Source organism: Chiloscyllium plagiosum, chromosome 1 (genome assembly GCF_004010195.1).
Source record: "Chiloscyllium plagiosum isolate BGI_BamShark_2017 chromosome 1, ASM401019v2, whole genome shotgun sequence".
Lineage (NCBI taxonomy): Eukaryota > Metazoa > Chordata > Chondrichthyes > Orectolobiformes > Hemiscylliidae > Chiloscyllium > Chiloscyllium plagiosum.
In genome coordinates this window covers 58,442,114-58,467,613 of record NC_057710.1, presented here as the reverse complement: position 1 = coordinate 58,467,613, position 25,500 = coordinate 58,442,114, and the positions used below count along the sequence as shown (strand labels likewise).

Here is a 25,500-nt window from a genome sequence, read left to right as displayed (position 1 = left end):
TGGGCGGCACGGTGGCACAGTGGTTAGCACTGCTGCCTCACAGCGTCAGAGATCCGGGTTCAATTCCCGCCTCAGGCGACTGACTGTGTGGAGTTTGCACATTCTCCCCGTGTCTGCGTGGGTTTCCTCCGGGTGCTCCGGTTTCCTCCCACAATCCAAAAGATGTGCAGGTCAGGTGAATTGGCCATGCTAAATTGCCCATAGTGTTAGGTAAGGGGTAAATGTAGGGGTATGGGTGGGTTGCGCTTCGGCGGGGCGGTGTGGACTTGTTGGGCCGAAAGGCCTGTTTCCACACTGTAAGTAATCTAATCTAAAAAAAACAACTTTGCAGGCAAGGTAGTTCTGTGACATTTTATCAAATGCTCTTTGGCAGTGCATGTACACCACATCAATTGTAATAGCCTCATCAACACTTTATTTTTAATCTCAACAAACTGAGAGAAATTATTTGCCTTTATTTACCAATATTTCCTTAATTAACCCACATCAGTGTCTGATAGGCTCCCAACCAGTTTTTTAAAAAATGTTTTATTCTCTATCTGCAATGCGTACCTTAAACCAAACACTAAACTGCTACCACTTCTGCATATAATGTTTGCCTTGCTTTGTCACTACATGAGTGCCAGTGCTCCCCAGAAGTGTCTTACCATTGACTGCTATCTACATTGTTGTTAGTAATACAACCTGGTTACTGTGCAACTGAAACACAACGCTACCTCCCATACTTACATTTCCAGTCAGGTAGCACTTCATAATGTTACAGAATCTTTAAAGCTTTAAAAAAAAGTGTTAGCATCTGTACTGATGAAACAAAAATATGAAAGCAAATGATTTTCTAAAAAACCTTGTATAATGGAAATTTATTTTTAATTGTCATTATTTCAGTATCTGGCTACAGTGGCTGAGTACAAGTGGAACCCCCAGACACAATGTCTTCAGGTCAAGGCTCAGGAAAGCAAAAGGCAAAAAAGGCAAGTTTTACCCCAAAAGCCGAAGGTCATGAGTCCAAACAAATCGTACAAGGAAACAAAGGAGGCAACACATCTGGAACTAGCCAGGCTGTGGTCCCACACCAACCATCACAAACTCAGCAACAAAACACCATGCTTGTTCCAAAAGGTAATCTGAAAAATACTTTAACTTCACCTTTGTTATCTCTTTAGGTTGGCAGTGCATCATGTTATAAAAAAGCAAGGACGAGGGTTTGGGTCAATAGTTGATGACTCAAAACTTTCACATGGATTGTGCTGGTCTCTTGCCCTTTTAGCAGACATGTGGGAGAACCTCCAGAAAAGATGTGACAGGAGTTGGGGTTGTAACCATAGATATTCAGAGCTGCCATCTCCAGTCAAGATCAAAACCAAGCAGCAAGCAAAATATCAACAGAGCAATGGAACCATAGCACAGGAGCCTATTTCATTAATTGTGTGGGGAGATGCATTATGTCAAGGAATAATTTCTAATGTTTTCTTTGTGGGGATAAAAAGCCTCTAAAGATAAAAAAAATTAAATAATTAATGCATATCTGTCATAGGAAATAGAAATGTGGAAAATATAACCTTTCTATTTTGTGGCCTCTGGTGTAACCCCAAAAATATTTACATGACAGCGTTCAGAAAAGATTTACAAGGATGTTGCCAGGGTTGGAGAGCTTGAACTATAGGGAGATGCTGAATAGGCTGAGGCTATTTTCCCTGAAACCATTTTCTCTGGAGCGTCAGAGGCTGAGGGGTGACCTTGTAGAGGTTCATAAAATCATGAGGGGCATGGATAGGGTGAATAGACAAGGTCTTTTCTCTGGGTGGGGAGTCCAGAAGTAGAGAGCATTGGTTAAAAATGAGAGGGAAAAGATTTAAAAGAGACCTAAGGGGCAGAGTGTGGTGCATGCATGGAATGAGCTGCCAGAGGAAGTGGTGGAGGCTGGTACAATCACAACATTTAAGAGGTATGTGGATGGGAATATGAATAGGAAGGGTTTAGAAAGATATGGGCCAAATTCTGGCAAATGGGACTAGATTTATTCAGGATATCTGGTTGGCATGGACCAGTTAGACCGAAGGGCCCGTTTTCATGCTGTATAATCTATAACTCTATGATAGGGATATGGGCCAATACTGGCAAATCGGACTAGATTTATTTAGGATATCTGGTTGGCATGGACCAGTTGGACTGAAGGGCCGTTTTCATGCTGTACAGCTCTATGACTCTATGATAAACATTCCCACGCTAAAGCACAGGCCACAGAAGTCTTAAAGAACCAATTGTCAGGAATTTCAAGGTAAATTTCCTGTTTATTAAGAGGTTTGTTGCTTGTGAGAATCTAAGGAGGCAACGCAAATGCAACCCAACCTTAGTAACATTTGGGCAGATTTATTTTTCTTCCTCTCTCCTTGTGGACTGAAACCTGCTGAGGTGTGTGTGACTCTGTAGTAAACATTCCAATCACTCAGTGATAACCATGTTAACTGTATCATGGAATCATCCTAATGTTACCAAGACAGCCTCTTTAATTTACAATCTTCTATCATGAAGTTGCAGAGTAGTGCGAAGTGGAGGTTGGATCTGCCGTGTCTGGAATTATGGTTCACAGCAACTCCAGTGCAGACTTTCATGTTAAAATTTCAGGATGTTTATAACTCTCTTTATACATGCATTTAAAAATTGAGTAATCTAAATTCAACCATTAGCATATTAGAACTGATATCAACGCTCCCCTGCCTAAGAAAATGAAAAATTAGCCAAGATGTGTGCTGTTGAAATCTATCCATTTAAGTTCCACTAGAAGCCCACGTCTGTGATGTCAAGTGAAAAGAATAAAATTATGGCAAGTGTAAGTACTCACAGAGATGGAACTTATAATTGAAGCCAAGCAATGTGTTCTAACTAACAAGACATTGCAGACAAAGAGAGTCTAAATGTGTTAAGTCTAGCTAGCTGCAACGCTATGTACCATTGAGTACTGCTATAGCTTTAACATAGCCTCCAGATGTCCATTGACACAGATTGCTAGGAACAGGTATAAAGTTATCAAAAAAGCACCAAACAGGACAACTCTGCTGAAAACAAGGGCAGTGGGGGTCATCACTGACTGCAATAAATAGTTCAAGAGATGGATAAAACACTACCTTGAGTTGTACTCTAGGGAGAACTCTGTCACCATAGAAAGTCTACCTGGCAGAGCTAGATATTGAAACCATGTTAAGGAGTGAAGCAAAGCTTTTGACCAGCTTGCAGATAACCAACATTCCTGCAACATCTGTGTGAATGGCAATGCCCCTGAAGAGAAAGGGGGCACTGTCCCAGGATACATGTGATGTAAAGGTTGTGACCTTGTGCAGGAATAAGGATAACTATAACAATTGCAACAACTATCAACACATCTCCCAGCAGCCTGTTGTGGAAAATGTAATGCTGGAAAAGCGCAGCAGGTCAGGCAGCATCCAAGGAACAGGAGAATCGACGTTTCGGGCATAAGCCCTTCTTCAGGAAGAAGATGCCCGAAACGTCGATTCTCCTGTTCCTTGGATGCTGCCTGACCTGCTGCGCTTTTCCAGCAACACATTTTCAGCTCTGAACTCCAGCATCTGCAGTCCTCACTTTCTCCTGGAAAATGTAATGCACTTGTGAAACTGCAGAGCCTGGCTAGATGTATCCATTCTGAATTCCAGCATAGTTTCAGAATTGGAAGATCTAGAATTAACATGATTTTCTCATTCTGGCAGCTGTAAAGGAAATGCCATGAACAAAAGGGACCATTGTGTATTGCTGTTATTAGTTTATCCAAGACATTCGGCCATGTGAGCAGGGGCAGTCTATTTAGGCTGCTGGAAAAAATTAGCTGCCCGTCAAAGTTGATCAATGCGTTATGATCGGCTGAGGAGTGAACTAGCTCCCCTCTTTTCAAACTCCTTGATTGGTTACAACTAAACTTTGTTCTTTCTTGCCCAAGGCTAGGCTTCTGTCCAATTAAAAGTGTAGTATGAGTACTAAGGAGCCGATCAACAAGGTTTTCTTGATTGAAATTTTATTATTTGGCAATTTATCACCCTGAGAGACACAGACACACACACACAGTTTAGACTTCTTTGGTTGTCTTTAAGGCTGAAGGTTCTTGAACACAACGCCAGGGTTGTTTAACTTTCTTTTTTGGATGCAGTCAGTCATAGTGAATGTTATAGTTATTGAATGTTATTGGTTCACAGTAAATTTTCTCTCAGGCCTCATCAGTTTTTGGCAGTTCTGGCAAAGAGAGCAAGTCTTTGCCTGGATGTTACTGCAAGTTCCTAGATGTTACTCCTCATTTTTGAATATGTCTCTGTAGCAAACTGCCACTGGCACCATATTTAAAAGTTGAAATGTGTGGTGCTAGAAATGCACAGCTGATCATGCAGCATCCAAGGAGCAGGAGAATTGACAGTTCTGGCATAAGCCCTTCATCAGGAATGGTCCTCGGATGCTGTCTGACCTGCTGTGCTTTTCCAGCACCACACTTTTTGACTGATCTCCAGCATCTGCAGTCCTCATTTTCACCATATTTAAAAGGCCGTTATGCACCCAATCAAGCACTAGAAGACCACAGCAGTTCTCTACAGCTAGAGACATTTGCTATAACTCATACCCCTTGGTTATTGATGCATGGTCTCTTTGCCTCCTGCAGTTACCAGTGGGATCTCCATGCTCTCTCACTGCAACATATCCCCTCCTCACCCTTTGAGGAGGAAGATATGTGGAAGCAGCAGCAAGGCTGCTTTCTGTACCCTCCCCCAAATCCACCCAGCAGTTTTGACACTGCCACCTCAGTGGGTATTGTCACTAAATTAGAGCACCTGATAGTAAACACTTCACTGCCACATCTCCCACAGCTGGTTGAGGAAGAAATGGCCCACTTCACTAGCACTGAGAGAACTGCCAGAGACCAGGAACCACCTCAATGCCAGGCAGGAGGTTATCTCCTTGGTGTGGGTACTTGGTGACTTCATTGGCCTGCACAGGAGTAGCAGGAGCACTTGGAAAGCAGGACTGCAGCAATGTGGTTGGGATAATGCTGCCTCAGGTATTTGAACATCAGGTTGCCTCCACGAACAGTTTGGAAGCTGCCATTGACAGCCAAGTCAAGAAATCTGAGAATCTCCTGAATATGTATCCAGACCTACACCCCATCTCTCTAGCTATTCGTGCTCAGCACCAAAGCTAGACAACAATGGAGAAGGGACTTTGACTTCACTCCAGGTGCCCCTTCCTCACAGGAATACAGGGCAGTACCAAAAGGTACCCAGCCCAAGGAAGAACCCATATACCCAAAGGTCTCTTTTCAGGACACTCCAGGGATGACTGGGCCTCGACCTCCGTGTTCCTTGCAGAATATAGGGAGTTAGGAAGTAAACTGAAAAGTAGAACCTCAAAGGTAGTGATCTCAGCATTACCTTCAGTGCCACATGCTAGTAAGAGTAGATAGAAATCCAGGATATAACAGATGAACACATGGCTGAAGAGATGATGCAAGGGAGAGAGCTTTAGATTTCTGGGGCATTGGGCCCAGGTCTGGGGAAAGTGGGACCAGTACAAACAGGACAACTTGGACAGGAACAGGTTTGATGTCCAAGGAGGAATATTTTCTCGAGTGGTTGGGGAGGCTTTAAACCAAATAATCAAGGAGACAGAAACCTATGCAAGGACTCAGGAGGAGGAGTGATCAAGGTAAAGAACAAAAGACAGAAAGGTGAATTTAAAAAGTGATAGATAGAAACCAAGAGCCATGGGCGGCGCGGTGGCTCAGTGATTAGCACTGCTGCCTCATAGCGCCATGGTCCCAGGTTCGATTCCAGCCTCAGGTGACTGTCTGTGTGAAGTTTGACACATTCTCCCTGTGTCTGCGTGTGTTTCGGGTGCTCCGGTCTCCTCCCACAGTCCAAAGATTTGCAGGTCAGGTGAATTGGCCATGCTAAATTGTCGATAGTGTTAGGTGCAAATGGGTCTGCGTAGGTTACTCTTTGGAGGGTTGGTGTGGACTGGTTGGGCCAAAGGGCCTGTTTCCAAACTGTAGGGAATCTAATCTAATATAATCAAACAGGGAAACAGTGAAAAATAACATGAACCGGACAAGTATTATTTAAAAAAAACGAGCCTTAAGGCTTTGTGGAGCATTGGAAATAAAATGGATAAATTAATCTTGCAAAGAGATGAAAATGGTTATGATATAGTCAGGATATTTTGAGACATGGCTGCAGGATGACTAAAGATGGGAACTGAATATCCAGGGATAATCAGTATTTGATTTGATTTGTTTTGTTATTGTCACATGTACCAAGATACAATGAAAAGTATTGTTTTGTGTGCTAACCAGACAAATCATACCTTACATTAATATATTAGGGTAATAGAACAGAATGTGGTGTTACAGCTACACAGCAGGTGCAGAGAAAGGTCAACTCTAATATAGAAGAGGTCTGTTCATAATTCTGATAACAGTGGGGAAGAAGCTGTTCTTGAATCTGTTGGTACGTGTTTTCAAACTTTTGCATCTTCTGCCCAATGGAAGATAGTATAACTGGGATGGGAGTGATCTTGATTATGTTGGCTGTTTTCCAGAGGCAGCGGGAAACATAGACAGAGACAATGGAAGAAAGGCTGATTTTTGTGATGGATTGAACTGCATTCACAATTCTCTGTAATTTCTTGTGGTCTTGGGCAGAACAGCTGCTATACCAAATTGTTATGCATCGCAGGATGCTTTCTATGATGCATAATAATAATCATTGTGAATATGCCAAATATCCTTACCTACTGAGGAAGTAGAGGTTTTGGTATGCTTTCTTCACTGTCATGTCAACATGGATGGATCAGGACAGATGTTTGGTGATATTTACACCTAGGAACTTGAAACTCTTGATCACCTCCACCTCAGCACTTTTGATAGAGACAGGGGGTGTGTCCTCCACTCTGCTTTCTGAAGTCAATAACCAACTCCTTTATTTTGCTGACATTGAGGGAGAGATTGTTGTCTCTATCATGCCATTAAAATGTCCATCTCTTTCCCATACCCTGTCTTGTAGTTTGAGATCCAACCTACAATGGTGGTGTCATCAGCAAATGTATAAATGGAGTTAGAGCTGAATTTGGCCACACAGCTGAGAGTGTAAAAGGAGTATGGCAAGGGGTGGAATATGCAGCCCTGGAGGGGTACTGATGTTGAGGATTATTGTGGAGGAGGTGTTATTGCTGATCCTGATTACAGTCTGCAGGTCAAGCAGTTGAAGATCCAGTTGCAGATGGAGGAGCAGAATCCTAGAGTTTGGGGATGAGTTTTGTTGGAATTCTGGTGATGAAGGTGGAGCTAAAGTCAATAAATAGAAGTCTGACATAGATGTCCTTGTTATCCAGATGTTCCAGGGATGAGTGTAGGGCCAGGGAGATTTAGGAAGGACAAGGCACCCGGAGAATGGTTAGCCTGTGGAATTCTCTACCACAGAAAGTAGTTTAGGCCAAAACATTGTAATTTCAGGAAGGAGCTGGATGTAGCACTTGGGGCTAATGGGATCAAAGCATATGGGGGAAAGGCAAGTACAGGCTATTGAGTTGGCTGCTCAGCTGAGATCATAATGAATGATGGAGCAGGCTCAAAGGGCCGAATGGCCTTCTCCTGCTCCTATTCTCTGTTTTCCTATTAACCAGAAAGGAAAAACAATAACATTTTACAATAGCAGTATAAAAGTAGTTGGAAAAAAAGTAAATTTATCCACTGTGAGGTTTCCTACAATTACCTTTTACAGGATATACAGTAAAACCCATTGTTCCAGCCAAAAAGGCTGAGCTCATCTCTGTTGCCAAAGCAATGCATAGAGAAGAATTTGGTACCCGGGTAAAGGAGCTATTTGATCCTGAGAAAGAAGCAGCGCTGAATGCTCTTCAAACAGGTGAGTTTAATTGTTATTATTTGTTCTGTAGATGTGGGTCGTACTGGCAAGGTGGTATTTGAGGCAGTACATGGTTACCCTACACCTGTTTATGTGTTACACAAGCCAATAAGTGGCTGCATTTACGGATAATACCACTTAAAGGTAGCCTGTACCTCTTAAAGGGGAAGTGCAGTTTAGCCTGGGAATTATTCTGTTCTTGAAAATATTCAGTTGCTTTGTTGCTAGAGAAGGATAAATTTCTCTTCTCTCTGGGTCTTGCTTCATGTCTGTCATGAGTTTGAATATCTTACCATCTTACAGCAAAGTAGATCTGTGACAATAATTGTGCCCAAGTAAGTCACTTCTTTAGGCCTCAGGTCTGTACAGAATAGTGAGGATGTTAAAGGAACTTAATACTTAATTGATTAAGTTCTTCTTCAGTGCTTTTATTTCCTCTTTAGAATTTTTTTTAAAAGTCAGCATAAGAATGTCTATTAATAGGTTAACAGAATTGGTTGTGTAAGATTGCACACTATCCTTTAATTTCAAAGCTCTGGGCTTAATTTCCGACAGACAAAATGAGACCTGTTCCTTTTGCAATTTATAAATGTTTATATGAAATGAGCTTAAGCATTCATTTATCAATATAAAATAGTCACTATTGTTACTAAATTGGCTGCTCAAGATTGGAAAGGCCATATGGCAAAGATTTCTGAATATTTAGAACATTGTGAACTTAAAAAAACGTTTGAATGTTGTTGTAAACACTGCAAAGCAAATCTTTCCCTTGATGTAGAGACAGAAAATTCCATTGGTAGTGAAGGTTTCTGCCTGAAAGCTTTGCTGAATGCACATATTTGGTTAGTATAGCTGGAAGTTGACTTTAACCATGAAGCACAACATTAGGCTTGCATTTTGGCAGTTATTAATCATGTAAAGGATTGACATCTTATTTTCCGTGTATTTGTGCATGAATTCCTCCTTTTCTTTCTCACCTTCAAGCAGGATTTGAGTACATTTTAGTGTTACTTGAAGGGATTTTCATCACCTATACTGTAAGTGGGTGGCAGATTGTTCAGCAATTGTATTTGTAACCAATTCGAAATGTTGCTCAAAAGGAATCTATATTGGATGGCGTTGCTCTGAAAACAACTGGGACTGCATCAGAGTCGGAGTAAAGTCAAAATGTTTTTGTGGACACCTCCTCGCTGAACATGGACGTTTTACTGGTATGAACTGAATTTTTTTTAAAATCTGAATTGAGTATTGTTGATTTTGTTTATTAGTTTATGTGATAAAAGCATTATTGGTTGAGGTAGCCTGTCCCTAATTTCCCTGGAGGTAGTGGTGATGTGCTCCTGTCTTGAATTGCCGTAGACATTGTCATGTAGGGACACTCACAATGCAGTTAGGAAGGGAGTTCTTCAAGTTCAACCTAATGAGGATAAGGAACAGTGGTATATTTCCAAGCCAGTGTAATGTGCAACTTAGAGCAGAACTTGCATTTGCTGGTGAGCCCAAGCATCTGCTGCCCTTGTCCTCCAAGGTGGAGGTAAAGGGAGAGGAGGTAATTGTCTCGTGGTATTATCGCTGGACTGTTAATCCAGAGACCCAGGTAATGTTCTGGGGATCTGGATTTGAATCCCGTCATAGCAGATGGCGGAATTTGAATTCAAATAAAAATCTGGAATTAAGAGTCTAATGATGACCATGAAACCATTGCCTATCATCACAATAAAAAACTATCTGATTCATTGATGTCCTTATGGAAGGGAACTATTATCCTTACTTGGTCTGGCCTATGTATGACTGCTGACCCACAGCAATGTGGTTCACTCTTCACTGCCCTTTGGGCAATTAGGAATGGGCATTAAATGCTGGTCCAGCCATTGGTGCACTGTAAATAAATTTAAAATATATATACGTGGAAGAGACGATGGGTTTGAAAGGTGTATTGAAGGTGGCTTGTAGATAGTATACATTGTGGCACAGAACGTCAGTGATGGAGGTGAATGAAGAAGATGGTGGAAGGGGTGCCAATCAATTGTTTTGCATTGGATAGTGTCAAGCTTCTTAAATATTGTTGGATCTGCAACTTTCCAGGCAAGTGGTGAGTATTCCATCATACTCCTGACTTGAGCCTTGTCAACTGGCACTGGAAAGACAGGAGATCAGTTGATTGAATTTTAAAATAAGCTGTGGGGTGTTTCAAGATGGTGGTGATCCAGTAGGTCTGCCTTGCTGAGCTCTGCATCAGAACCCAGACAAATTGGGGCACTCCTTTCTCTCTCCCTTCCCATCACCCTTTGTTTTCCTGTCTTTTTTTCTTATTATTTCCTTTTTGTTCTTCTTTTCTGGTGTGGGATGGGGGGAGGGGGAGGAAGAGGGTTTTTTTGTTCTACCTGGTGTGCCTAAGGTAACAATCTGGATGGGACAGGTTGAGTGTCCACTTTTAACTTTCTTGTTATGTTTGTTTTTTTTCTTACTTTGTGTTGTCTGGGGTGGGGGCATGGCTTCAGCTAGAAGAAGTCATGGAGGGGCTAATGGTGGTACGAGTGCCCCCTGTGGGCAAGGGGGAAAGTCTCCTTTCATTTGTGTTAGATATTGGTGTGTTGCAGAAATAGCTGTTGGAAGTTTTGCTTTGGTAGCTTTGGAAGTTGCATTTTAAAATTTATACGAACTGATTATGGTTTTCACTCGGCGCAGTATGAGTGGGGTTCTTCCCCCCGGGGGGTCCACAGACTGTTTTGGATGATCATGGCTAGCCATTAATTTAAATGGTGCACCTGGAATGTTAAGGGGAGTCACTCACCAATTAAGAGAAAAAAGATACTGTTAAGCCTTATAAAAGAGAGGGTCGATGTAGCCTTGCTGCAAGAAACTCATCTGACTGATAAGGAGCATTTGAAGTTACAGCAGGGAGGATTCAGACAGGTATTTTTCTCATTTTTTAATTCAAAAAGTAGAGGAGTTGCTATTCTCATCCGGAAGAACTTTCCATTTCAAATGCTAGGCCAAATTAAGGATGACAGCGGGTGATTTATAAATCTTAAAAGCTTTAATACATGGATTGGAATATGGGATTCTGCATGAATACTGCCTCCCGCCCTGGTGCACCCCCTTAAATTTTTAACGGATGCACTTTCCAGATTGATGGCCCTTGGTGCAAGTATTACAATTTTAGGGGGAGACTTTAATTGTATTATTGACCCTGAGGTAGACAGGATTCCTAGGGGTCTTGCAGGTATGTCTTCGCAATCCAGGCAGCTGGTGGACCTAAACACAGAGCTGGGGTTGGTGGCATGTGGAGATGTCTTCACCCCGAAGGTAGGGATTTCACATTTTTCTCTAATTCACAAGTGTTATGGAATTGACATGCTATTTGATCTATCGACCTTTTTGAATTCGGTGCTGTCTTGCAGAATAGGGAACATAGCTGTTTCCGATCATGTGGCAGTGTACATGGAGGTTAAGGCCGGTGGTAGCAGGACGGGCTCCTGGCATCGGCACATGGACCCTTTCCTCCTGAAAGATAGCAAGTTGATAGTAATTTTTGCTGGAATTTAAAATCTTTTGGGATATTAATTTTAGTACGGCCAGTAATCCATCGGTGCTGTGGGATGATTTAGAGATGCCGGTGTTGGACTGGGGTGTACAAAGTTAAAAATCTCTCAGCACCAGGTTATAGTCCAAGAGGTTTAATTGGAAGCACTAGCTTTCGGAGCACCGCTCCTTCATCAGGTGGTTGTGGAGGACACAATTGTAAGACACAGAATTTATAGCAAAAGTTTACAGTGTGATGTAACTTAAATTATAACATTGAAAAATACCTTGATTGTTTGTTGAGTCTTTCATCTGTTCAAATACCATGATAGTTTCACTTGTTTCATCACAAAACCTTTAGTGCTGTGGGAGACTGCCAAGGCCTATGCACAGGGTTTGATTATTTCTTACTCCACGACCTGGAAGCAACAGGAGGGAGAACAGTAATGTTTGCTCGAGGTTCACCTGACGGCAGCTGAGTTAGCATACTTTGACAGACTGTCTGTAATCAAATTGCTGTGGATTACAGCCCTTAGGGCTACTTTGAATGCTGCACTCACCCAGACAGCAAAGAGGGAAATCTCTTCTGCAAAGCAGAGGTTATTTGAGTATGGTGATAAACCGGTTAGGTATCTAGCCTACTTAGCCACAAAGAAGAATGACTCCTAATCCATCAGTGTGTGTGCTGGTACTCTTACTTGCAATGCCAAAAATATTAATGCAGCATTTAGGAAATTTTACTCTGAGCTGTACTGGTCGGAGGGCTGTGAGGACAGAATGATGAATATGGAATCCTTTTTTAAGACCCTGGACCTTATGGGTGTAACCTCAGAGCAGACGTCCTTTCTGAATGCCCCCCTGACAATTCAGGAACTATAGGAGGGGGTGAGGCTGCTCCAGTGGTAAACACCCGGTCCAGATGGATTTCAAAGTGAGTTTTATAAGAAGTTTATAGACAAGCTGGCCGGGCCACTCTTGGATATGTACAATTACTCATGAAGTCAGGACTGCTTCCCATCTTCTTTGAGAGAAGCAAATATTTATCTTAAGAATGGAAAAGCCAGAAGATTGCACTTCGTACAGGCACATATCATTACTGAACGTGGATTTTAAAATTCTGTCAAAAACACTGGCGTTAAGGCTGGAGGGAGTATTGCCTTTTATTGTAAAGGAGGACCAGGCAGGTTTTATCAAGGGTCGTGGGTCTACCAACAATATTAGAAGAGTACTAAATATAGTCCAAGTATGCCAGCAAAGATCAATTCCGGGTTTGGTAGTCTGGATGCAGAGAAAGCATTTGATTGTGTGGAGTGGCTGTACCTCTTTTACATCCTGGAACAGTTTGGTCTTGGAGGGGTTTTTGCCAAATGGGTGGCAGTGTTACATAGTGACCCGAATGCAGTGGTTCTCACCAATGATATAAGGTCAGATAGTTCTAATGTCAGCAGAGGTTGCCGCCAAGGGTGCCCTCTCTTCCCACTATTATTTACATTGGTGATTGAGCTGCTGGCAGAGGCCATCCAGAGGGATCCCAACATAATTGCCCCGGAGATAGGGTCAGGCAGGCATAAAATTACCTATATGCGGACAATGTCCTTTTTAACTGATCTAATGACATCATGATAAATCTATTTGATTTGTTCTCAGGGTATAAAATGAATTTCCTAAAGTCAGAGGCGATGCCTGTGGGGGAACCTTACCAGTATATCCAGTTTTGGGGATGAAACCCATTTCCCTTTCCGGTGGTCACAGAGAGGCTTCCTGTACTTGAATATTTTTATCATCCCGGTCTTCGATCAGTTATATCAAGCCAATTATGTGCAGTTGCTAGAGAAGATAAGACAGGACCTTCGGGCGCTGGGAGGATCTTCTGATAGCTTGGTTGGGTGGAATAGCTCTGGTTAAAATGAATGTTCTTCCTCGCCTATTATATCCCATATGAATGCTCCCTTTGATGCTGCCAAGGCAAGCACTATGGAGGTTTTACAGTTGGCTTGGATCTTTTATCTGGCATCATAGGCAGCCTCTTATTAGATTGGATAAATTGCAGCTTCTGCAGGAGAAGGGCGGTCTGGATTGCCTGGACTTTAAGAAATAGCAATTGAGTTCCTTACTAACCTGTGTGGCTGACTGGGCCTGCCAGGACCTGCAATCAATCTGGTTGGACATTGAGACCTCCCAAACAAAATGCCCCCTCATTAATTTGTTGTTTATGGACAAGATGAGAACTGTTATGGACCACTGCAGAAACCTGATTGACCTAAACATAATTAAAGCATGGAGAATGATATGGCAGGGTGAGGGCAATTTACAAAAAACTTCCCTCTTCACTCCCATTATGGGAATGTTGGGATTCCAGCCAGGGGCGATGACTCTGGCTTTAAGTTCTGAGAATCTAGAGGAATCTCCTGTTTGGGAGATTTATTTTATGGTGAGGTCATGATGTCTTCAAGCAGCTGAGTCCGAAATTTGAGGTACCTAGGAGAGACCTCTTTCACTACTTCCAAGTTGGAGACTTTAAACAAAAAAGACAACATTGATGGTTAGTCCCTACAAGTCAGATATAGAGAGGAGAGTGCTCCGGTCTTTGGGCGCCCTCTTGGTTAGTACTCTCTACCACTTGTTAGGAAGTAATGTCTTGAAGGACATTGAGCGTTTATGCAGAATCTGGACTCAAGAATTGGGGTGGAAATCTTGTAGGAGATGTGGGAGGATATTTGGAAAAATGTTAGGAAAATTTTGATTTGCAATAGGATCCAGGCTATCCAATTGGAAGTACTCCACAGGACTCATTTGGCATCAGAATGGCTTGCGAAATTCAAGATAAGAGTATCCCCAATGTGCCCCAAGTGTAAAATGGATGTTGGCGCTCTTACTCATTGCTTGTGGTCATGCCGCAAGCTTCGCAAGTATTGGGATGCGATAGCGAGTGTTTTGGAAATCGTCTTAGGAACTGAGGTTAAGTTGGATCCGATATCCCACCTTTTGGGTCTTCCAGATCTCCCCTCTTTGGACATGCATGGGAAGAAATTATTAAATATTCTTTCATTTTGAGCGAGGAAGAACATTCTAATGAGCTGGGTGACCGATCCCCCAGGCCTTTCGGGCTGGCATTGGTTAGTTAAGGAGCGCACATCTCAGACTTCCTTATGAGTGTGGTGCCCCAGAAAACGGAACTGTTTTACAGAACATGGCCCTTCTCGAATTATATTGATGCAGAATTATTGGCTATACTGATCAGGGCCTTTGTGTAGCTGTGAGGGTTATGTCTGGTGGTCTACGGGCCCCTGGGGGCGAAGAATCCTGAACAAATACGCGTTTGCTTACTCATGCTCCCAGTGGTGGGAAGCTTCGGTGAGATTGCGCTGAGTGTAGTAATTTAATTTAATTGAATATGATTTAAGTTACCTTGGTATAACTTGGTTTAATTTTATTTTGTTTGTTTATTTATTTTTATTTTTCTTAGTTATTTATTGAATTGTAGTTTTTGTAGGGGATTTTTTTTCTTTTCTCTCGTTTCGGTAGATTGTGGAGTAGAGGAGTAGTTTGTTTCCTATTATTGTTATTATAATTACAAAGTTGTTACACAATTTTGTGGTGGTTTTGTAATTTTGTAAAAAAACTTAATCTTTTTTTCTCAATAAAAAATATTTATAAAAACAAGTAAGCTGGCACAGATTACCTAAATTCTGCTTCTTTGACTCAAATCTAATGGTTAACTTGTAATCACTGTCAATCTCAGCATAGCAGTTACAATTAAACCATTTATATTTAAGTATTTCAGAGAAATATTCACTTATTTCAAAGGAGCTAGGGGTTGGGAAGGTTGTTTTCTCCAAAACGGAGACTCAACAGCTAATGAATAAGGAAGAGCTTGATGGAACAATTATACATGGATTCAAGAAGAAACATGATGGGATAAATGAACTTTCTCCTTCTGCACTTGTTTATAGCAGGAATCACATTTTAAATTTTATCCCAACTACAAGGTTAGCAGTTTGATTTATTTATACATGTCTTATTCCCAGATTAAATTAATTACAATTCAAAGCTGAACATACGAATATAAGAAACAGGAGTAGGAGAAGGCCATATCAGGTGGCACAATAGATCAGTGGTTAGTACAGTTGCGTCACAGTGCGTTGGACCCAGTTCAATCCCACCCTCAGGCAACTGTCTGTGTGGAGTTTGCACATTTTCCCTATGTCCGCATGGGTTACCTCCAGATGCTCTGGTTTCCTCCCCACAGTCCAAGCTAAATTGCCCATAGTGCCCATAGTGGATGGGCAGGCTAGGTGGGTTAGCCATGGGAAATGCAGGGTTATAGGATTGGATGGGAGGGATGCTCTTCGGAGGGTCAATATGCACCAGTATACACTGGTTTTCCTTTATTCACCCTGCTAGTTACATCTTCAAGAACTGAAATAAATTTAGGTCAAGCATAATTTCATTTTTATAAAACCATGTTAACTTTGCCGATTTTGCTGTGATTTTTAAAGTGTGCTGTTATCATTTCCTTTTGTAATGGATTTTAACGTTTTCCTGAATAACTGTCCCTAGTTATTAGCTATTATCTCTGTCCCTCCTTTCTTGAATAATCGGAATTGCATTTACTGACTTTGAATCCTGGAATCTAGTAAGTATCGGAAAGTCACAATCAATTTTATTATTTTCTTTACAGCTACTTTCCTTAGAGTGCTAGAATCCAGGTTTTGTTTGATTTTAATTTTTTTTTCCAGCACACTTTGTTTATTGGTATTAATTATTTGCAGTTCTTCCATAGAACATAGAACAATACAGCACAGAACAGGCCCTTCGGCCCACGATGTTGTGCCGAACTTCTAACCTAGATTAAGTACCCATCCATGTACCTACCCAAATGCCGCTTAAAGGTCGCCAATGATTCAGACTCTACCACTCCCACATTTCCTGCAGACGAAGTCGGCAGGAGTATCGGTGGTCACCCCTACCTCAAACATCCGGCAGGAGGAACATTCCACTGCCTGCGCTGCACAGTTCTTCATTCTTATTAGACCCTTGCTTCCCTACCAATCCTGTTCTTTTGTGTTTTCTACTTGAAACTTTAATTCTATTTCCTTCTCCACAGATGCTGCCAGATCTGCTGAGTTTCTGTTTTTATTTCAGATTTTCAGCACCTATGGTTGTTCTTGCTGATTCAACAAGAATGCAGCTAGGAGACTCAGGCATTGAATTCAGCCTGCCCAATTCTTCTGGCCATGGCTGGAAAATCAGGAACACTACAGAGTATACAGTACTGCCTATTCTGCTTGACTTTCTAAGCTGCACTCTGTGCAAGACGGGATTAGAAGTGAAGTTCCTGTGTTTGAGGATGAATCTTATCAATTTGAAAGATGACCTCCTGCAGTTTGCTGTGTTGATGAGTTCTCCTTATTCCTTTGCAACAGGCACAAGTGTTCGAGTGCCCTGTGCAGTTGCTGGTTGCCAATGTAGAGCCTATAACTTCATCCCTTCCCGTCCTGAAGATGTCGGTGAATTCTGGCTGAGAAAACGAAGAAACTTTGACCCAAGGACGTGGAGAGCTAAATGTCGTTGTAAACATAACCATGAGGAGCATAATACTGATGGAATCCATAGTTGCAAGATTGGGGGTAGGTCTACGTGTGAAACATCTATTATTAATGGGTTTGGATGAGATTTCTGGTATCTACACAGTGAGTCAGTTAACAATCCTTCATAGGAAAAATAGATTACACTGTTCCATCATTCGAATCACTTATATTAATCAAATGTGAGAAAATAGATAAAGCAAAGTCACTATAATCTGGAGCAAACATCAGGAAACATTCAGGGTATCTCCAGAGTGATACTTGTTGTCTTGGTGTACAATACCCATAACGGTGTGATCAGGTAGTTAGTGAGATGAGTTGAGTAAGATATGGTGAGAGGCATGTTCTAAAGGTTTTCCCTAGGTATACATTTCAACCTATATGTTGCTACATGTAACCTTCATTTTGTGCAACAGCAGTCTATCCAATGGTATTCAGTAAAGAATGAGAAATTAAGAGAAACTTCCCCAACTCAGTAAAATACATGACAGTGCTCTGCAACAATGAAGTTTGAATGATATTTAATAATACAAGTCTAAAGTTCTAATAATATTTTAGTATAAAAATATCCACCAAAAATTGTACCATAGAATTGATTTAAACTGTGTTTTAATCTATATGCTCTTTAAACAGGTTGCCCTTGCCAAGGTTTTGATTCTAATTTCCTCTGTGCAGCCTGCGATAAACATTGGGAACAACATCAAACATTCTTTGAAACAGAAGCACATAGAAAAGAAGCCGGGCTCCCATACGGTAAGGAGGTGACACTGTAGTTGACCATGTTTGTTCATGTTCTCACATACAAGTGAGTATCTCCTTCAACGGATTGAAGACCAGGAAGATGGAGAAATATCATGAATAATGATACTTCTGTTTCTCTGCCCCATTATTCTCTTTCTTTAAACTTCTCTCTCACATTCTTCAAGTGTTCAGAATTAGAAACTATAGTTGCATAGGAGTCAAATGGTTTTGTATAGGTTTAGTAAAACATTGTAGCTTTTGCACTCCATGGTCTATTTAGAAAAACCAACAAAAGCACCAGATTCGGTATAGTAAATTTACAACCATGGCTTTGTCAGGAAATTACACAGTGGTTGTTTATGTTACAAAGTCAGCTCTGCTTCTTTGGATGCTGCATAGGGCCAGCTTCAAACAGCACCATCCAAAAGACTTGAATCTCACAAACACCATTGACAACAATTCTGTGTACAAGTGAGAATATCTTGAACTAACAGTGATGAATTCTTTTGGCACATGGCTCCTGGTTTTCATTTTGAGATTGAAAAATGACAAAATCTTGCAGTAGATTAGTATCAATCAATTCACTTGTACTAATGCGCTATTTTATCCAGACAAATGCACTTTGATATCAGAAAAATTAAAATTTGCATTGAATGATAGATATTTCTTCATTTTTAATTGAAACTAACAACGTTTACAAATGTCCACTATGGAGGGAATTATAGGATAGTGAAATACTTCAGATGTTGAATATCTGAAAAATAAATAGGAAATTCTGGAAAAACTCCACAGGTTGAGCAGCATATATGGACAAACAAACATAGCCAACACTTTAGATCTGTACTCCACATTAGTTCTGATGGTCATTGATCTCTGATTCTGTGTCCATAGACGCTGCTAGATGGGCTGAGCATTTCCAACACCTGCCAGGTGGACTGCAGCGGTTCAAGAAGGTAGCTCACTACTTTCTCAAGGACAATAGTGCTGGCAATTCCACACCCCATAAATGAATAATAATTTTTTTAAAAGAGTAATATGGAATGGTTTATTGAAGGAAATATACAAAGATTAACCACAACCAAAGGGCACTAAAGACATCACCTTTATTGCCTTCACTGACTGACGCAAAAGATGTCATTGAATTTATTAAGGCACTTTAGCAATGACATAGTCATAAAGATCCCACTCTGGACCAGATTGAGCACTTTTGGTTTCAGAACTTTCCCCCCCTTCATCCTTCTCCTCTCCATCCACTGAACTGGATTTTCAGAACTTTATTAATGATCTGATGCCAGTTTGTACACTAACAGCATGTCCTCATTTGATAATGAAACCATATTCCACACTAATAAGCTGTATTCTTTACAAAGGCAACTGGACACTACTCCATACTTCATTGATCCACAAATTAACATCGTCATCTTATTTACAACCATTGTCATGGCCCTACACAAACACTCCTCCAGGAAGTGGGATTTTGGCCTGGCTTTAATTTAAGAACTACCATAGGCTTTAACTTAATTTTGATGGTCAAGTTGGCAAGTTGTCTCCTCATGTGCTGTGATGATCAGCAAAGCCATTTTGTAATCTTTTCACTCTACCATTTAACTGCTGGGCCAATCAAAATTCATGGATGTTGCAAATGTGACTTACTGGAAACTTTTTAAAAATTACTTTTTGATGATGAATTGCTGGAAACTGGTCATTTTGGCAACAATTTTGGTGGCTTCTGAGCAATCGTGGTCATCTGCTGATAAACATTTTTGTACCATAAAGCGACAACACAAACCAGCTGTTACTGTTACATTATTAGAGACAAAGTAACCACAGATACTGGAATCCAAGAGAGATAAACATGAGGCTGGAAGAACAGAGCAAGCCCAGGAGCATCAGGAGGTGGAGAAGTCAACATTTTGTGTGTAACATTTCTTGCCACATGGCCTGCTTTCATAACAGCCAAATCATTTTCACCCACTAAAGGTTACCACTAGTAGCTTTTCTTTTCCCCCAACTCACCATTATCTATCCCTTGATCTCTCTGATGCTGTTCTCTCTCTAAGCTCTATCTTGACCTATTGTTTACTCTCCCCACACCCCCATCTTTCCTGAAAGAGCATCCACTAGTTTTAAAACAGTGTTCACTAGTTCTAGATTCACTCACAAGAGGAAAAGTCATTTCCATCTCCATCATGTCAAGACCATCCACGATCTTACACATTTAAATCAAATTACCCCTCACTATTCTAAATTCGAATGGAAACAGGTCAATCCTGTCCAACCTTTCCTCATTCAAAAGCCCACTTGTTCCAGGAATCAATCTAGAAATCCTTCTCTGAACCACATAAAATGTGCTTACATTATTCTTTAAATTAGGAGATAATTGGGTTGGGTGGGTGCAGGTGTCCCAGAGATCTCCTCTGAAACAATCTGCAAGAAAGCGTCCTGTCTCCCAATGTAGAGGAGACTACATTGGGTGCAACGGATACAGTAGATGACATTGGTGGAGGTACAGGTAAATTTCTGTCAGATGTGGAAGGATCCTTTGGGGCCTCGGACAGAGGTGAGGGGAGTGGTGTGGGTCCAGGTGTTGTGTTGGTAGTGGATGGTGCCAGGAGTAGGGTGTGGACTTGTGGGGAGCGTGGACCAGATGAGGGAGTTGTGGAGGGAATGGTTTCTCCGGAACGCTGATATGGGTAGGGAGGGAAATATATCTTTGGTGATGGGGTCCGTTTGGAGATGGCGGAGGAGATGGTGCGACATATGCGGAGGTTGATGGGGTGGAAGGTGAGGACCAGGGGGATTCTGCCGTTGTTGCATTAAATGGTTGTGGTTCAAGGGCGTTAGTGTGGGAAGTGGAGGAGATGTGCTGGAGGGCATCGCCAACCACATGGGAAAGGAAGTTGCAATCTTGGAAGAAGGAGGCCATCTGGGATCTTCTAAGGTGGAATTGGTCATCCTGGGAAGGAACAGATGCAGCGATGGGGAGAAATTGGGAATAAGGGATGGTGTTTTTACAGGAGGTAAGGTTGGAGAAGGTGTAGTCTAGTGAGCTGTGGGAGTCAGTGGGCTTGTAGTAGATGTCCGTGGTTAGTCCGTCACCGGAGACGGTGATGGGGAGGTCCAGGAAGTGTGGAGAGGTGTCTGAGATGGTCCAGGTGAATATGAGGTCAAGGTGGAAGGTATTTGTAAAGGTGATGAACTGTCCAACCTCCTCATGGGAGCACGAGGTAGCACCGATACAGTCATCGATATAGCGGAGGAAGAGGTGGGGGACTGGTGCCGATCTAACTCTGGAAGATAGACTGTTCCATGTACCCGACCAAGAGGCAGGCAACCGGTGACCAACTAACCACGGACATCTACTACAAACCCACCAACTCCCACAGCTACCTAGACTATACCTCCTCCTACCCTACCTTCTGTAAAAATGCCATCCCTTATTCCCAATTCCTCCGCCTCTACTGCATCTGTTCCCAAGATGACAAATTCCACCTTGGAAAATCTCAGCTGGCCTCCTTCTTCCAAGATCGCAGCTTTCTTTCTCATGAGATTGATGATGCCCTCCAGCACATCTCCTCCATATCCTGCACCACCACTCCCAATGCAGCAACGACAGAAGACCCCCAGTCCTCACCTTCCACTCCACCAACCTCCGCATACATCGCACCATCCTCCGCCACTTCCGTCACCTCCAAACAGACCTTATCCCGAGAGGTGATGGGGAGTAGTGTGGGCACAGGTTTAGCACTTCCTGCAGTGGCAGAGAAAGGAGCCAGGAATGGGGTGTGGGCTTGTGGGGGCATGGACCAGACAAGGGAATTGTGGAGGGAATGGTTTCTCCGGAATGCTGATAGGGTTGGGGGTCCAAAGCCCCAAAGGATCCTTCCACATCCGACAGAAATTTACCTGTAACTCTACCAATGTCATCTACTGTATCCGTTGCACCTGATGTGGTCTCCTCTACATTGGGGAGATATGACGCCTTCTCAGATTGTTTCAGAGAACATCTCTGGGACACATGCACCCATCAACCCCATAGCTGAACACTTCAACTCCCCCTCCCACTGTGTCAAGGACATGCAGGTCCTGGGCCGCCGCCTCCACCACCAAACCATTACCACCCGACACCTGGAGGAAGAACGCCTCATATTCCGCCCTGGGACCCTGAAACCACAAGGATAAATGTGGATTTCAACAGTTTCATAATTTCCCCTCCCCCCACATTACCCCATTCCCAATTCTCCAACTCGGCACCGCCTTCCTGACCTGTCCATCATCTTTCCCATCTATCCGCTCCACCTCCCCCTCCAACCTATCACATTCATCTACTTATCGCTTTCTCAACTACCTTTCCCCCAACCCCACTCCCCTCCCATTTATCTCTTAGCTCCCCCAGCCCACAAGCCTCATTCCTGATGAAGGGCTCGTGCTCAAAACATCGATTCTCCTGCTCCTCAGATGCTGCCTGACCTGTGCTTTTCCAGCACCAGACTTTCTACTCCATTTAAGTAATATTCTGCATTTTTTACTTTTCCTGCTAAAGTGAACAAGTTTATATTTTCCAACAATTTTCCAATGTTCTACTCCATCTGCCAGATTTTTCCCCACTCACTTAAGTATCAATGGCGACCTGCAACTTAATTATGTTGTCTTCACAACATACTTTGGGGTTGTCTGCAAGTTTAGCGAACCATGCTTTCCCTCCCTCTGTCAAAATGAACATTGTAAATTGTAAAAAGTTGAGCTAGCACAGATCCCTGTAGGAGTCTTATTGTCCATCCTGCCAATCAGATAAAGACCAATTTCTGCACACTCTGCTATAGTCTGTCTGTCTACTTGCTCCCCTTTATCCACAGCACATGCTACTTCTTCAAAGAACTCCAATGAATAAAGTCACAGAATTATACAGCATGGAAACAGACCGTTTGGTCCAACTCGTCCGTACCAACCATGTTTCCCAAACTAAACTAGTTGAGTTTGCCTGCATTTGGCCCATTTCCCTCTAAACCTTTCCTATTCGTGTACCTGTCCAAATATCTTTTAAATGTTGTAAACGAAGCTGTATCCACCACTGGTTAATCATAACCTCCCTTTGATAAAACCATACTGACCTTTGCTGATTACCTTTTGTATTTTCTCAATGTTCTTTTTAAGATTGATTCTGACACTTTCTTCAAGACAGACGTCAGGTTAATCGGCCAATAGTTTCTTGTTACTGACTCCCCTTTCTTGAACAGGAGAGTTTTGTTTGATACGTTCCAATCTGATGGAACCTTTCCTGAATCTAGGGAATTTTGGAAAGTTAACAGCACCAAATCTACATCTCATCAGCAACCTCTTTTAGATGTATGTCTAGATTTTATTGTCACATGTACTCGGGTGCAAAGTGTCCAAAGTCGCCATTCTCCCGCATCATCCTCGTACACAAAAGACAGTATTAAAAACAGAAACAGAAAGAAAAGAAACAGCCAAAAGTAAAGGAAATGTCCACATCACTCCCCCGCCTCTGCCATGAGTCGTCACCACAAGATAAACAAGGTCAGAAGGCTCATCCTTCAGTTATAAATGCTCAGATGCCCCAAGTCCCTGCCTCCACTGTCAGGTATCAGGGCCCAGCCATGGCCTGGAGCTGTACCACCGCCGCCATTGGAATCCTATCACTATCCTTCGGCGCCATCTTACCTGCACTGACGTCATCACCGCCATGAGTCCAGGCTGGGGATGACCTCGATAATACAAACACCGCTGAAGCTGCCGGCTCCCGGACTGGGCTCTAACCTGATGCTGGGCCCACCACAATGAAGCAGCCGGCATCTCGTTCTGGCTTAAGTTGCTGCCACTGCTGCCTCCTGGGACCACCAAAGGAACCGCTGCTGCTGGCACTCCAGGAAAGGAGACTGTTCCCGCCAAGATCCTATGGTAAAATCCATCTGAACTCAGACTTGTCAGTTTACAGTTCCATCAGTTTACTTAGTGCCTCTTGACTCATGATTGTAGTTTCACCAGATTCCTCTCTCCCTCCCACCCTCTGATCTTCTGCTATTATGGGAATGTTTCGTTTGCATGCTCTATCGTGAACACAGAAGCAAAATTTCACCTACCATTTCCTTTTTATCTTTTATCAATTTCCCATTTTCATTCTCAAGAGAACCAACATTCACTTTACTTATACCTTTCCTTTTGAAAACTGTACCTGAACAAAGAGCAGATTATGGATGAGAAGGTTGACAGCACTATCAATGACATGTTCTCAGTGTACATTTCAGCCTTGACCTTTACACTCAGTTGCAGGGCTTCATGGATTATGATGGGAATGCTCATGGTGTGTTCTGCTCTTTGTTTTTAAATTGGTCACCACTCTTCATGACTGGATGTGGCATCCACTGTAAAGCTTTGTTTTGATTCATTAATTGTGAAATTGTATTGTTCAGATTGCTTGTGTTTCTACACAGCTGCTTGCCCTATTGACACAGATTCCAAAACTCGTTCTGAGGACACTGTAAATGTTGAGAGTTTATCAATACACAATCTCCTATGCAATGGGGAAGGTATGTGAATAAGTAGAAATGTGATGATATTTCATTCCATAATACATAATGTGTCAGTTACACATAGCATCAGTCATCAGTGTAACAGCTTGTTTTAATGATACAGGAGCTATAATTTTGCAGTTCATGCTGTCAACAGGGACCTCATCCATTGGCAGTGCAAGTTGGAAATACCAAAAGTCTACCAGTTTTTAACTGTGAAAATAAGTGATTAGAAACACTGGTTCAGGAGGCACACAGATTTCTTGTTTACACTGCCAGAATCCGAGACTTCCCACCCAAACATTACATCCAAAACGTTTGTGATTCCTAATATTTTTATTATTAACATGGTTTCAGGTGAAGCTTACCTGCCTTTTGCAGAAATGCCCAACTTACGAAATGCAGTCCTGTCAGGGAATGAGGAGGATGATTCTGCATATCAAGCCATTACTAGTGGCACTGGATCCTATTCTCGTTTAGGGCCTTCTTCCGAACCAGCCTGGCCTGCTTTACCACCAAACAGGGATCCAAAAGGGATTTGAGCAATCTGTAATTAGCATCAATTGATGTCACTGTCTGAATAAAGTTCATGTCATCATTTTTTTCTGGTTTTGTTGAAGATCCATAACATTTATAACTCACTTTTAAAAAACTGATAGCAGTACTTGAATGAGCATTTAATACTTTTGGAAAACAATTTAGAATTATAAAAGTAAACTGATCAATCTATTGAAACATGTGTACCAAAAACCACCTGGAAACATTTTGCCCCCTGTTTTTTGTTTAACATGCCAATGAGCATATCACGTTGTTGAACATAGTGGCAGTTCACAAGATGTTAACAGATAAAAATGACTATTGAACAAAACTTAATTCATCTGCCCAGAAAGATCTTAACGTCTGCCGGCCACAGCATCCAACAGTTTTTTAATTTATCAAGCGCTTTTCTCCCGTCTCCTTCTTTTTACAGAGGATTATTCCTTAAATATGTTGGTATTCATGAGAAAAAGAATTTCTTCACATCAATCCAAAATTGGTCTTTTACTAGTTTGAACCTATGTTCCCCCTTGTCGTATTAAAACAGTTTAACTTAACATATTATGCCGATTTGTTCCTGCTAAAATATAGTTTGCTAACTGACACCCGGAACAATAAAATAACATTTTGAGGGAGGCTAGTTCACTTGTTTATTTCTAACTTGTG

General features: G+C 42.0%; 1 protein-coding gene across 1 annotated transcript; it reads left to right on the top strand.

The window, feature by feature from the left end:
• The first annotated feature begins 929 nt into the window (after window positions 1-929).
• On the top strand, window positions 930-24,839 carry LOC122554900 (protein FAM221B-like). Its single transcript, XM_043700288.1, has 6 exons — window positions 930-1,119; window positions 7,770-7,913; window positions 9,014-9,124; window positions 16,865-17,068; window positions 17,660-17,779; window positions 24,655-24,839. The coding sequence occupies exons 1-6, from the start codon at window positions 930-932 to the stop codon at window positions 24,837-24,839; spliced, it is 954 nt and encodes a 317-aa protein (XP_043556223.1).
• The last annotated feature ends 661 nt before the right edge of the window (window positions 24,840-25,500 follow it).